A 15,558-nucleotide genomic window follows, 5' to 3' on the forward strand; every position below is an offset into this window, starting at 1 on the left:
GCCTTCTCCGCATCCAATACAGTATCTTGACTAAGAGAACCGACTGATGAATTCACTCTATCCCTGACCTTCACACGGAGATAATTATTTACTTAATCTGAGTGGTCACAATTATTTAGCTTTGCTCAGCGCAACTAAAATTAATGTGTAAAAACCAGGCTTACTTAAATTCACTAATGTACAAAAATCAAAAAACCCTAGCTGTGTTCTTTCAATCTATCAGTCTGTGACTTGATTGTATCTCTGCCGTTTCCAGACCCTGTGCTAAGTGAAGGGACAGACGTGCGAGTGGTTTCCGTCTTCACATCTAGCTGTCAGTAATTTTGTAAGAGATTTGTAAGAGATTGAATGAAAAATATGTTGAGGAAAAAGGGGAGTAGATAAAGCAGACCGTTTCCGTGTCTTCTGGGGATATCCTTTTATCACGCTTTCTTGGCGGGTGATAAAGAAAAGCATATAATTTGGGAAAATGCATCTTAAACTTACAAACTCTGGAGACAAGTACATGTTTAATATAATGTCAGCTGCAGAAAAAAAAAAAAAAACAGGAAGTCCCTGGTTCAGTGCCACAGAATTTTAGATGTTTAAGATAAATGGACCAAAAACAGACACAGTCCAGCTGTCCTAATGGGACAGTTTGCTTCAGACCTTTGTCATATTAATTCCTAACTATTGCCCCTCACTTTCTTTAATCTCTGGTACATACTGAATAAAATCCTAAAACAACGATGGATAAAATCAGTAATTCAACCAGTCAATACATGATCTCATTTTTGGAGTTACAGTTTCAGCATCAGCACACATTGAGTTTGATTTACAGCTGCATGATTTTACAGCGTTTAGTCCTCCACCACCACCAGCAGATGTTGTTTGTGATGAGTATGGTTTTCTGTTTTCTGTTCCAGATTCAGAAAAGGACGACGGTGAGCTGGGGAATGGGATTGCCCAGTGGAGACTAAATGAACAGCTCTTCCCCTGTCCCGTCTGTGGCAAGGTGTTTGGTCGACAGCAGACCCTTTCGAGACATCTGTCCCTACACACAGGTAAATAACACTAACCCACACACACACACACGTGTGCGCGCGCATCTGCTCGTACATCTAGTCTCTTTGTTAATGTGTATGTGTTTAGTGTTGTGTGTTGTATGTGTGCTTGTGCTTCAAGTAAGTAAGTAAATAAGGTTGACTAGACTAGATTACCCTTCCTTTAAAGAGATTACTACCATGATTAGTCTCACTGGGAAAACCGCCCGTCTAATTACCCAGATAGAAGGATGTCTCACAGCGTATCTATACCAACAGACACACACACACACACGCAGCAGTAATTCCAATGCCGCTTCGACTGGTTCGCTCTTTCACTTTCTCTCTCAGACTCGCAGACATGGGAGACTTCCTCAGGATAAAGCTGTATACACTCCCTTGTGTCCTGATTACACTGTGTTTTCAAACTCGGCCCCACTTTGCACCCCATTGATCCAGTCTGCCCCACAATCCCACTCCCGGTCCTTAATAGTAAAAAAATAAAATAACGATTATCCTGCCCAGTACAGTTTTATATAAAGCAAATTAACTCTTGATTAGAAATTAATGCAACCTACTTTGGATAGCAGACCAAATCACTGATTGCACAAATAGAGTCGTGTGTACAAAATGCCCCCACACAATTGGACATGCTCTCACATTTTGCGTGCACACACACGATACACACACACACACCATCTGAGAGTGTTGGCTGTGAACAGCTTGGCCACACCACAGAGAGCAGAAGCAGGGGCATATGTCAGTGTGATGGTCTTTTTGGTTTCCCCGGCGACATAAAGGTTGCCTGGCTTCATGTCCTTGGGGCAAATGATGTGTATGTATGTGTGTGTGTGAGAGCATGTGTGTGTTGGAGGGGGAGCTAGAGGGAGTAGATGTGTTGTTATGTTAATTTGTTTTTGGATGGGAAGAAATGTGGCTTTGAGTAGATTTTCCAGTTCTCACAAATAGCGGGAAATAATGTTAATATTTAAGCCGTCTCCTGGAATCTGCAGGAATATCTGGGCGCTTCCCGTAGACGTTGATCTCATCTCAAGGTGTGTTGTTTCTCTCTCCCTGTTCCCAGGATCAGATTTACAGTTGGGGTCAGGCGACGGTGAGGCAGGGTTCAGCATTAAGTAATTAGGTTGAAGCTTGCTTTAAAGGCTCAGAGTCTGAGTGCAACTTAATGAAATATCATCTGAGGTGATGTTTACAGTAACCCAGGGTCTTGTGTCCGCGTGTGTTTTGTTGCAGAAGAGAGGAAGTACAAGTGTCACCTGTGTCCTTACGCCGCCAAGTGCAGGGCTAACCTCAATCAGCACCTGACCATCCACTCTGTCAAGCTGGTCAACACGGACGCCGAGCAGATCGTCAGCGCTGTTACGGCCGACTCTGCTGAGCGCAAGAACTGCCCTTACTACTACAGGTAGTTAGAACTGACCACACACAACCCCTGTGTCTATTTGGATGTCTCAAGCCAGTTAAGGTTTGAATTGGATGCATTTTTGTCTTACTAATACATATCTGCTGCCTGGTGCCAAATAAAATCCTGACATATTTCTTGAATGTTGCTGCTTTATTCTTTTAAAGTCTGTTTCTCTATTTGCGTGAGTCAATTATAGTTGGACAGTATGGTAAATATGCTCGTTAGCCTTCTTTCAGTAAGGTCATGTGAGAAGATAGATGCCGCTTTTATGTCTGTTCACAAAGCAACAGTCGGCTTAGGATAAAGACTGGAAGCAGGGGGCAATTAACACAACATAACTTGTCTGTTTCCTCCTGTTTCCAGTTTTAAAGTTAATCTTAACGGATCAGCTCATCCTCGCAGCCTCATTTTTTTAGGATACAAACATAACTGCTCACACTCTTATCCTCAAGACAAATAAGATTTCCAAAAATGTTGCTTTATACTCAGGCTAGTGATTAAAAATAGGTCAGTAACACCATTTCGGAAGTACCGAAGTATGTTATTTTCAATAATCTATCACGCTGAAAGCATTGTAGCCACATTTTAACATTATGCAGGCAAAATGTAACACTCAAGCCGACTTGTCTCCTTCCTCTCATTCTCACCATCTTCCTCCTTTTTTTTTTTTTTTTTTCCCTCTCTGTTCTCCGTCCAGCTGCCATGTGTGTGGTTTCCAGACGGAGCTGAATGCCCAGTTTGTCAGCCACATGTCGCTCCATGTGGACAAGGAGCAGTGGATGTTCTCACTCTGCTGCAGCGTCTGTGACTACGTCTGCATGGAGGAGAACGACATGAAGAGTCACATCAGTACTGGACATGCAGGTGAAGATGGAGCTCAGAGTGACACCAGTAAAAAGATAACCTCTTTAATAGTGTGTTGGTGTAAACTAACTCCTCTAGTTACCATTCATATTATTTCTAGTTGTTATTTCTTTAAAATATCTTCAAATTGCCCACTAACTCTTTGTCCAGAACATGCACAATTGACTTTTACTCCAATTCATGTCCCAAATTATTTACTGATCATTTTCCTTCAGCCTACAAATCAATGACTTAACTAATCATTTCAGCTCCCGAGTCACGTTCTTGTCTCTGCTGATCTTAAAGGGTTCCTCAACCGCGTCCTGAATAGTAGCAAAGTACATGATTCAACTCCAAGCGAAATGATTTATGGAGTTATTTTCAAAATGACTCTCACATGTGAGAGTGGGTGGTAGCTTACACATTGTGGCTCTTGTTCTCAGCTCAGAATAGAAATACACAGCGCAGTATTTGGACAGTGACACATTTTCAGTTGTTTTAGCTCCGTACTCCAATACATGCGGTTTAAATTTAAACAATGAGCGAGGTTAAAGGGCAGAGTTTCAGCTTTAAGGGTTTTAAGAGCTATTCCTGTTTTTTTTTTGTTTTTTTTTAAACCTATTCAGTCCAACTTTTTGTGCAGCACAGCAGGACAATTGTACTGTAGGGATGTGTACTAGATCTGCACGTGAACATCCTCAGACTAAAACTGCAGCACTTAATCGTCATAGTCAGGGTTTTATTTAGGACGACAAATGATTACTTTTATCATCAATTAATCTGCCAATTATTTTCTAGATGAATCAATTAATTGTTTCGGTCTAAGAAAATTAAATGCCCAACTTTAGAGCCCAAGGTGTGGTATTTTGGATATATCTGTTATATTACGACGAAAGAAAAATTATCGCAATTGAGAAGAACATATTTGGCGTTATGACTTCAAATCAGATATCAAAATGATTGCCAGCTAATTTTCGCTGGCTGATCTAAGCCGCTAATTATTTCTGCTTCAATTCATTCTGTTATTTTACCTGTGCCATGTATTATAACATATTTTTATGTGTCTTTTCAATTGATATTAATGGAAATCAGCTCAGAGACTGTTTGAAATAACACTTTACACTTTATAAACACACAGTTCAGTATCAGTTGAGAGGACACAGGAGTAGTAGCAGCTTTCACAAACAAGGCCTCCTCCAGTCGACCTTCTTTGGACTTTTAAATCTGCCGGTCTGAACCCCTGGTGGTCGATATGAGTGTTTTTGTTTAAAACAGCTTTGTCCACTTTATTGCTGACGTTTTTGCTCTTCCACTGTTCCTCAATCTGTGTGTGGGTGGGATTGTCCGGTCCAGACAGCCGAGGGGTCTTTCAGAGGCCACAGTGGCCTTGTTTATCTGAGAAGGTTGGCCCTTATCGTGCCTGAGGGGGGAAAAATCAATAGGCCTTGGGTCCTTTGGAGACGAGCTGGGTTTACGATGCCACCGTGGCCATCTTTTAAGTCTCTCGGCCTGGTTTGGCATTTATCTCCGTCTCCCGTAATATAGACACCACCGCCAAACACACAAATGCAGAGGAGCGTGTCTTATAGTCAAGTTAAACTTCACAAGAACGCGTCCTACTTTGTGTGTGTGAAGATTTCTTATAATTTGTCAAGGTCCAGCTCTATCTGGTGTAGTGTCCAAGCTTCAGATGGTAAGGTGGCTAGAGCAGCACTGAAGAGAGGGTGGCCTTACAGACTGTAAAAGACCAGTTATCTGGTCCACTGTGTGGACACGCCCAGGTATAATATAAGGGAGCTCAGCAGGTGTTGGAGTTCAAGATAGCCACCTGTGAAGCCTGGGCTTTACAGGGGGATATCATGTATATCATGAATGTTGCGCAACAGTCACAAAAGAACCCATTTGGTAAAAGAGAAAATTGAATATTTTTATTAGCTGAGGTGTGTGTTAAGGTTGAGTCCCACTGGTTCAGAGCAGCGTCTATTTTTCAGCTTTGCTTGTATCCTTCAACATTAGCCTTTTGGATATTAGAAGAGAAGGCAAGTACATGATAAATACTGCAGCAAAGGAAATAGAAGCTCCCTCTGGCTGGTTCACTGCTGTATTTAAAAGACTGCTAAGATTGCTGTGAATGACCCTGGTATATTCAGATTTGATTGAAGGTAATTAATCACCTTATAATACCGAATAAATCCTCGTGTGAAGAAGTGTGTTCATACATACGTGTTCATCCCTGTATGTCTGAGACGTGTCTCTGTGCCCGTATTAAAAAAGATAGGTCAACCATTTCTACCTCTTTTCACTCACTCCTGAGTGAATGCTCTTTGTTGAGCTGTTCCCTGAGATGCTCCTGCCATCTTAGCTCCTTTGGCCATGACCCGTGCTCCTCACCCCTCCCTACTGCCTCCTCTCCTTCTAATTCCCTTTCTCTTGCCAGTGAATTGCGGACTTAGAGACAGAGATCAATAATAGCACACTGCATCTTGATTGGACTGGCAGCAGGGCCTCAGTCAGAGGCTGCTGCTTTGCTTTTATTCCATTCGTGTGTGTGTCAATTTGTGTTTGCAGGTAGATAACAAAAAAAAAGATTAGAAAATGTTTTTCACCCACAATTGGTGCAGATTTTTGAAATATTTTTGTCCCAGGTATTTGTTTAAAGTTGAAGCTGGTACAGTTTTTTCCTTATTGGCTCTTTTAGACTATAATGGTTCAACTTTTCTTACTCTGTGACCCTCATGTGTCCAGGTCTGAACTCAAGAAGTCCCCTCAGCGAGACCAAGAGCACCTCGTCGTCCCTCTCCGCCCTCAGTGACTCCCTCAACAGCTCGGAGGGAGGAGACCTCACCCACAGTAACGAAGAGCTCAAGAGCCTGCTAGCCCCGCCCTCCTCAGCAGGCAGCCAGTCCAGCTCCGGAAGCCACTCGGGATCAGGAACCGAGGACAAGTCGGACAAAGGCAAGGAATTATGGGATCATTTTAAAGCCTCTGAAACCATTTGGAAAGCATCTTTAGGTACTTTTTTTTATTCATGGTTTAACCCTTAAAATCCCGCTAACTTGATTTATGAGGACTCTGTGGATGTGAGTTGATCAGATTTGAGTCAACAATCGACCAACTTTTATCGGAAACTGATTCAGATGTTTCTGAATCCTACTGTAGAAGTAAATAGCATCACCTTTTTCAGTTTAACCCCACCAAGAGCAAAGCGAAAAGCAAATGCAGAAATTTCTCGTGAAAAATCTGAACATTTCTAACGTCTGACAGAAAAGCTTGTGTTCAGACGGGACTTCGGTAGTCTGTAGTGAGCAGATTATTTAGAAAGTCGGTCAGTCTACGCTGCGATTACCCCTGGAGGTACATTTAGACTTAACATTTTGTCCAGGAAGGTGGTCACTATGTGGAATATGCAAGAAGATGAGGCATCATTATCAAACCATAATCCAGGTTGTTTTGAATGATGGTTGATACTCATACTTAGTTTACTACTCATGTGGTATACTACTCGGTCTGAATCCAATTACATGGGAGCTCTTTGGGCTCCGAGGCCGTAGAACAAAAGATTTTTGTTAAAAACATTTATACAAAGTTGTGGCGATGTGGTTGTGGTCCGTTTTGCTTATGAAAATCGGAGGCTCAACATCAGGACATCGAAGGGCATTTCTAAACAACTCACCCTCTCCTCTTCTCGCCGCTCCCTCCAGGTTTTGAGTGCGTCTTCTGCAATTTCGTGTGCAAGACGCGCAGCATGTACGAGCGGCACCTCCAGATCCACCTCATCACACGAATGTTCGAGTGCGACGTTTGCCACAAGTTCCTGAAGACGCCCGAGCAGCTGCTGGAGCACAAGAAGTGCCACACCGTCCCCTCCGGAGGGCTCAAGTAAGGAAAGCAAGTACAGACAGAGGTTCCTAACTCCGCCCATCCTCCCCCTCCCTCACCCTCTCAACTCACCTCACACAGTATATACACTCATACCAGGGGTGTGCTAGTCTCAGAATAGCTCCTGCTAGTTACTATTTTACATGCAGCTGATGTCTCTCTATGTAAAATGCTGCATGTAAACTTACCTTGAACCTAAAGGATGAAGAAGGATTCATAATAGCGTTCACATCCATCTAGCTGACAGAAGAACTGACGTGTCTTTAATCGGTCCACCTCACTTTAATATTTATTGTCTGCAGCCAGCTAATGAAATGATATAGGCTGTAGTTTTGCTGCTGGACGGCTCCCTCGGCAGGTATAACTTATTAGACAGCAGTCGGTGGGTCTGCAGTGGCTGATCAGACCAGAAGGGAGAGCGGAAAGGAGATGGAAATGGGCTTCCCCTCAGGGCCTGTTGTTCCGCTGCCCACAGCTAAGAGCCATGCAGAAAAATACCTGACCAAACCTGCATTTCACAAAACTACCAGCGCCCCCTTTAAAAAAAAAGAGAATACGGACGCTCAGTACAATGTAGTGTTAATTATATAAAATCTGTTGGCACACCCCTCGCAGGCAAATCCAGTGAGTGCACACGTGTGATCCCATAACATATTATTTATCAGTTAGTCTAAATGAAACCCTCTTCACTACAGATATATGAACAAACACACATTTACAAGCACATGCTATCTTTTACTCCTAGCGTGTCCTGAAGAGACGGACTTGTTTTGCTAATATTCGTCGTTCATGTAGCTCCACTCTCCTCACATGCTTCCCTCTCCATCTCCATCCTCCAGTCCCACAGGAGCCTTTGTTGTACTGTGACATGTTTTTGTGCCATTTCAGGCCCGTAGAGCTAACACAAAGCCCATCTGCTGAAATCAGACCACCACACACACACACACAGACACACACACTGATCACTTTCAGCTCAATCACACTAATGTACTTTAACACACCTTTAGTTTTAGTCTTTTAGTTAACGTTAACACATGGGATTCAAATGAATATTTGTGCAGAAAGTTAGAAAAATCAGCAGCAGACTAACATTTAGTGAAAACACACTTCAAGTAACACCAGCCATGTTTTTTGTTTTCGACTCGTTCACCTAACTCCAGTCTGTGCATGTGCAGAACCATTGAATATCATTATGATTACCGCCTCATCTCGTCATAAGCAAAGATCTGTGTTCTACGCATTTTTTTATGTGCAGCCATCAGCGGAGTTAGCATGTTGTCAACGCTGCTAAATGTCTGGAAATTAAAAATAGGAAGTCACACTGACTTGTGTCTCATAGAAACCTATAGATCACAGAACACAAATACACAAGAAGCCCCCTCATAGCTCTAAGATGTTCACCCTTTCAGTCACTAACTTAAGACGTACTGCTAGCTGTAGTGTCAGTGAATAAATGTAGTTCCTTTTTTTGTAATGGCTCTAAATGTTTCTTCTGTCTGGTGTAAATGTTTCTGAAGCCGGATTGATTCCTTTAAGCTAGCACTCAAAAGAGAAAGAGACAGCTGGTGGATAGTTTAGATTCTTTGTATTCAGAGGAGAAGAACTGAGCTCTTTTGATCTCTTTATATTTAAATCTATCTACTTTAAGTCAACTGATGTACTGTTAATACACCAATCAGGCATAACATTATGACCACTCACAGGAGAAGTAAATAACATTGACCATCTTCATACAATGTTCTGCTGGGAAACATTTGGACCTGGCATTCATGTGGATGTTACTTAGACATGTAGCACCCACCTAGACCAGACCAGGCACCCCCACCCCATAGCAATGACATTCCCCGATAGCAGCATCCATCCCCAGCAGGATGCAGCCTGACACAGACACACACACAAAAACGGTTTAGGAACAACCTAAAAAACGTGAAGAACAGCACAAGGTGTTGACCTGGCCTCCAAATTCACTAGATCCCAAACTGATCAAGTATCTGTGGGATGCACTGGAACAAGCCTGATCAACAGAGGCCCCTCCCCTCAACCCATAGGACCTAAAGACCTCCACTAACAACATTGTGTTGCCAGACACTACAGGACACCCTCAGAAGACCCATGTCCATTCTCTGATGAGGCACAAGAGAGACCTACACAATATTAGGAAGGTGGTCATAATGTTATGCCTGATCGGTGTAGAAGCACAATTTAAATCCACCCAGGTTTACACAGTTTCTTAATTTATCTCAACTACATTTATTGCTATTGAAAGCAGGTTGAACTTAGCAGGCAGAAAAAGTTAGAGACTTAAGGGAAATTGGGGTTTCTCCTGCATTTTTCTGACCCCAACAAAGTCCAGATCGAACATTTTCTCCTAAGACTGGTGTGTACATATGTATGCGCTTGAGGAATGTAAAGTGTTTCTGTATATGTAGGTGTGTAGAAAGGGAGAGAGGGCCTTTACCATTTCGAGGTTTTTCTGAGGTGATTCTGTTCTGCAGGGTTTGTGAAGCGCTTTGGGGCCCAGAGCAGATGAAAGGTGCTATTTAAATGTAAGTGCCACTCCATTCCTTCATTTCCCTTCATGTCCTACTGCTCCAATCTTTTCTCCAGCCTGTCACCCCACCTCCCTCTGCCCCCCCTCCCTTCGCACACACCTGATCACCTCAATTCTTCCACCATTAAACTGCCACACATACCACCATGAGCACACAGAACTGTACATTAAACACAAAATTTCCTTTATCTGTCCTTCTCCTCTTCATCATTTTGTTATTAAATTTCAAGGTGTGTTACACGGCTGTGAGCCTACACTTTTCTTTCAACTGTCCTGTGCTTTTGTGTGTTGTGTCCTCCCTCCCTCCCCTCCCCTCCCTCCCTCTTGTTGCATTGACCAGGTGCCCTTTTTGCATCTACTCCACCAATCGTCCAGCGGCCATGGAGTGCCACCTTAAGACGCACTGTAAGATGGAGTACCGCTGCCGCATCTGCCAGGGACTGTGGTCCGACCAGGCCTCACTGGAGGCCCACATGCGCGGGCACCGTCTGGGCAACCACTACAAGTGTGAGCAGTGTGGCTACTTGTCCAAGACGGCCAATAAGCTGATCGAGCACGTGCGTGTGCACACGGGCGAGCGGCCCTTCCACTGCGACCGCTGCTCTTATAGCTGCAAGCGCAAGGACAACCTCAACCTGCACAAGAAGCTGAAGCACGCGCCGCGCCAGACTTTTGGCTGCCAAGAGTGCCCTTTCACCACCACACACCCCTTTGTCTTCAGCCGCCACCTCAAGAAACACCAGAGTGGAGGAATGGGCGGGCTGGACGGAGGTTTAGGAGGAGAAGAGGAGGAGGAAGATGAGGAGGCAGGAGGGGAGGAGCTGCCTCTCGAGGCAACGTCGCCAGGGGGTTCGTCACTGCAGCAGAGCCAGGAGAACTTCCTGTTCAGCGGGGGAGGTAGCAGCGGAGGGAGCGGGAGCAACAGCCCCCTCATGAGCCTAACAGCATCTCAGGCGCTCCAGTCCGTCGCTCTGTCGCTCACGCTGGGCAAGTCCCACCAGCTGAACACCGCCAGACCCCCGCACCGCTCGGCGAGCACGAACGGCAGCGACGCCACCAGGAACTCCGTCGGCGCGAGCAGCGGCAGCCCCTCCCTCTTCCTCCCCTCCTCCCGTCACATGCTGGAGCAGTACAGAAATTGCGACCGGGCCCACCTGATCCCCCTCACCACCCTGTTCACCCACGACAGCCGCTTCACATTCCACTCGCACCTCCACTCCAGAGGGCGGCCGGCCACATCTCCCCTCCTCTTCTCCTCCAACTCTGCATCCCCCTCCTGCTCTCCCGCCTCACCCTCCTCCCACAAACACTCCTTCCTGGCCTACCTGGGACTGATGGAGAGGGCCAAGACTGTCTGACCTCGCCCACCTCCTCTCCTCTCCCTTTTCCCTCACTCACTCCTCGGACGGTGGTGTGAATGACACTTGACCACCGCAGTGGGAGCAACATCTTTTCCAATCAGACCAGCAGAATAAGCTGGACCAGACAAACATATTGAGAGAAAAAAAAGAGAAAAAAAAAAAAACATTTATAAGAGAAAAAGGCTGTACATGCTAAAATGCATTTATATCAAAAAGCTGCTTTTCTTATCAGTTCTATCGATTGAATTATTACTACTTCAAGTACTACTCTCTATTACCTTTTTTCAGTTTTTAAAACATCTGAATGACCTGGACCCAGTTGCATTACCTGAGGAAACTAACGTGTCTCAGTTTTATAGATATTTTTCTTTTCTTTTCTTTTAGCCGTTTGACAAAAAGTTGAAAAAGACGAAACAAAACTTGCAAGTGCTACATTTTCGTGCATTTTTGTCTGTTGCTATTATGCATCAAAATAGCATGCCTGTTTCTGTGTTTCAACTAGCTTTGACGTCATTAGGAAGCTAAATTCGAGATATCCTGAAGTGTTAGCGGTGCAACGTGGACAGAACCAATGAAACGGTATGCTCTTTCATCGACAAAGGCACGTTTCCAAAGCAACGCCTCAAACCACGCACTTACTTATTTATCGATCTTGTACATAGTTTTGTAGCCCTTCCCATCTTTTTTTTTGATTTCAGTTTTTATTTTGTTTGTTTCATTCTTTTGTTTTTGTATAATGGTGAAACCGTGTTATGCGTAGCTGCTGACTGATATCACTTCTGTCTCGGAGTAAATTACTAGCTAGGTTTATTTTATTTTTTTTTAATCTAAGCTCACAAAACAGAAAATAAGCTGTGATAATGTAAATATATATAAAAAAAAAATTCAATCTGAACTATCCTGTAGAAACATTTATTATAGAATAATTTGAATATAAATGCAAAAACGTTGCCAATGCATTTGCACTTACAGGTGAATATAAGATAAAAAAATCCTAGAGACGACAAAACGTGTGAACAGACGGAAGCATCCTATCATCACTTCTGAGACCAGGTTGATATCAGCACAGCATTATATGCAGAACGATGTATCACGCACCTATACTTAGAGATATATGAGATAACTGTTTTGTGGAGGTGACCGGCGCCGGGCTAGCGAGCTACCCGCCGCCAGGGTCACCACAGGCCGATTCAATGGTGCTTTTTGGAGCTTTTTGTAATTTTTGTGTACAAAAAAAAAAAGAAAAAAGAAAAACTGTTCCAAAATGACTTGAATGAATGTATTTTTGTTTATGTACATGAGAGAAAAAAAAAAGAAGAAGAAGCGATACAGAAGTGCGGACAGAACAGGGACGTCTTCAGTGCTGGTAAAGACGAGGAAAGTCGGTGTGCTTGGTGGCCTTTCTGTGTCTTGTGTTTTGTTTTTTTCCATTTTATTTTTTACTTTATTTTTTACTGAGCCTTTTACATCATAATAAACATTTTCTACTAACATTCATAAGAGAACCCGTTGCGAGAGAAAGCTCCTGTAGGTGCAATGATGGAGCAAAGCCATTCACTTGTACAGCGTTTAATGTTCGATGGCTTCTGTTCGGCTGGCAGACAAGGTACTGCTTTTTTTTTTTCTTCTTCTTTTTTTTGTCAACCCCCCTTCCTCCCTTCCTTCCTGTCAACCTTTTGAGTTTTAATTGCACTTACTGTAGTTACACTTCAAGCCAAAAGCACTTAAACCTTTTATTTTCTTTCTTTTTTTTTTTTTTTTTTAAAGTGCAAACTCGGATCCATCAAGTTACCATAATGTGGAGTAGGCTTTATGGTCGCTGGAAATGACTCAATCAACACCCCTTAGTTTCACATTTAGACATTTCTGGTGGTGCAAAAGGCTCTGCCTCTGTGAAATCGGAGAAAGTAATTGAATACGAATTGCATGAATTAGACAGTAGAGGTCAAGCTCCCCCTGGGAACTGAAGGTCCCAGGCTAAATTGTGATCGCCAATTTTGCACATTGCTGCACTTTTTTTAATATGAGAATATGTATGTATCAGTAAAAAATACAAATACATTGTTCCTTTTTTTTGTTTTGTTTTGTTTTATTTAGCAAAATGGGGCAGCATAGTACAAGCATTTTATTTTGGAAAAGCTTTACCCGTTATTGATCACGCTTGTGTTCCCAAGTGGTCTTTCAAGCCAAAATCCCTTATTTGTAAAGGGATCGTTTGTTTTTAATTTTCCATATTGTTTCCATTATTATGCGTTTTCTTACAAATCACTGTTTTGTTCCTTTTTTTTTTTTCTTTTCTACTTAAGTCATGTCAGAATAATGTTGATTGGACAGAGGGCATGTGAACGGTGAAGACCAAACTGTAGCTCGCCGCGGGACGTGATGTTAGGATTGAATCCGTCACGTCCCGCTCAGCAGCGAAGCCTCGATTGTCTCCCCCTCCTTTTACACGCTGCTGCTGCTGCTGCTGCTGCTTGTTTGTTCCTTTTTGCTCTGTCGACGTCTGGCATGCTGTCTCTGGAGTGAAAGGAGCATCCCTCCAACACACACACACACAAAGACACACACACTCTCCCTGTACTATCTGTGTTATCTTTTATACTCTAGTGCCACTTGGTGGAAGGAAACCACCTGAGACTTCTGAGAATGAGTCAAACTAATTGTCAGGGTCCAGTAGAGAATAAATGAGAGGAATAAAAAAATAAAAGAATGTGTCCACACTTGACACCTTTTTAAAATGTCTGCCTTTTAATACAGCGTAATCATGAATGGCTGCACTTCTTTATGTCCCCTTTAGTTTCAAGTGTGACGTTGAAAAAGGCAACAGGGCTCTATCCTTTTTAAAAACCAGTATTCTTGAGCACTTATTCAGTTTATTTTGCCCAGCTGTGAGCAGCACAGTGACCTTTTTTTCCTCTATTTTTTTTATTTCATTTTTAAGCTTGACTACCTTTTTCAGCACTTCAGAGTATGCATGACATCGTCCTCTCTCCCCCTTTAGCACTTAATTGCGTTTAAAACTAACTCCCCCCGTTTTAGTTAGCATCCCACTGCACTGTCTACAATCAGTTAGCTTTAAGTTTGGCTGTATCTTATGATTAGAAAAGGCTCAACTATCTTAACTTTTGGCACTCGGTAAAGATTGGTATGTGCTGTACAAAGCTTTTTTTTTTTGTTTTGTTTTTTTTATTACTCCATTGTTAAGGCTGTACAGGGTTGTGACGATAACTGGTAAATAGATCATTTGTACTTTTTCCGTTTTTGTATTTGTTTTCTTTGTTTGGCATTATTTTATGTTCAACTTGCCAGATCTAAATGTAACAGGATTTGAAAGTAAAGCTTACATCAGATATTATCTCGGTCGTCTTGTCTTTTCTCTGTTTGCTGCTGCTGGTGGTGGAGAGTATTTTGAGTTTTTTTTTTTCCACTTCCAGCGATAATCAGCAGTCACTTCTTCACACCTTCCCTCGTTTAACCAACAGGTTAGTTACTGTACAGATAGCAACATATAAATAAACTGCGACAATTATGCTCATTATAAGCATTTGTTGCTTTACTGCTTCTGTATGTTGTTTCATGTTATTTTAAATTGAATATATATATCATATCTTATATCATTGAATAAGAAAATCATCCTGTGATCCTGAACCCTGACTAACCTCTAACTTTGACTATAACTTGTAACTCACCTCATAAATCATTTAACCCCAAGCAGCGTTTACATCAATAAGGTCTAGATGGATAAAAAAAATATTAAATATTAAAAGACTCCATAATCCATAACTGAAAAAGAATAAACACGATTTTATTTTACCTTTTGTCTAACTAATAGTTTTATTTGTTTTCTCATTCTCAGAAAACAGATCAAAGTCTAGACTAGTTTTCAACTACTCCTCACTGTACCTGCTCAGTTTAACATACTTAACATGATACTTCACAAGGTTATTCAGTTTTCATGAGTTAAACAGATTCTCTTCCATATATTTGGAATTAAAGGTTTAAAAATGACCTGGTCAGATTAAATCGTCGTGAATATACATGAACCGACATCAAATAATGGAGCTTATGTGCAATAAATTTGGTCATTGTCGTTAAACGTCCTGTGAAGGTTTTCAGTCACCCAGGTCATGGTTTGTCCAAAGACCGAAGCTGAAACTAACAGGTGGTTTAGACTTGTTGGTAGTTTAGTTGAAGACGTTTCATCACTCAGCCAAGTAGCTTCATCTGTGGGCACCACCCACACACGTTCCTAATAAAAACCCAAACTCTCCACCAGTCATTTAGAGCTGAAGACGCCTCTTGGATGAAACGTCTCCTAGAAAAGCCAACAGGTCTAGTTGCCTTTGTGGCAGCTTAGTTTTTTTTGACACGTCAGAGAATAAATGTTTACGTATAAAACTAATTTCAACTATAACGTGATTGTCAGAATAAGAAATGATGAACGGCATCGACCGATCGCGATCCTAACATGTCCTT

General features: G+C 42.4%; 1 protein-coding gene across 1 annotated transcript in view; it reads left to right on the plus strand.

Moving 5' to 3' along the window:
- The window catches only part of znf827 (zinc finger protein 827), a 62,414-nt gene extending 47,977 nt beyond the window's left edge, over nt 1–14,437 (plus strand). Inside the window, exons 9-14 of the mRNA XM_084569418.1 lie at nt 906–1,043; nt 2,277–2,448; nt 3,146–3,312; nt 6,037–6,246; nt 6,993–7,170; nt 10,062–14,437. Of these exons, the coding sequence (XP_084425544.1) occupies nt 906–1,043; nt 2,277–2,448; nt 3,146–3,312; nt 6,037–6,246; nt 6,993–7,170; nt 10,062–11,079 (1,883 nt within the window). The 3' untranslated portion in view covers nt 11,080–14,437. The remainder of the gene's footprint in view (nt 1–905; nt 1,044–2,276; nt 2,449–3,145; nt 3,313–6,036; nt 6,247–6,992; nt 7,171–10,061) is intronic.
- Nucleotides 14,438–15,558: the final 1,121 nt, after the last annotated feature.

Source organism: Chelon labrosus (assembly GCF_963514085.1).
Source record: "Chelon labrosus genome assembly, chromosome: 2".
Lineage (NCBI taxonomy): Eukaryota > Metazoa > Chordata > Actinopteri > Mugiliformes > Mugilidae > Chelon > Chelon labrosus.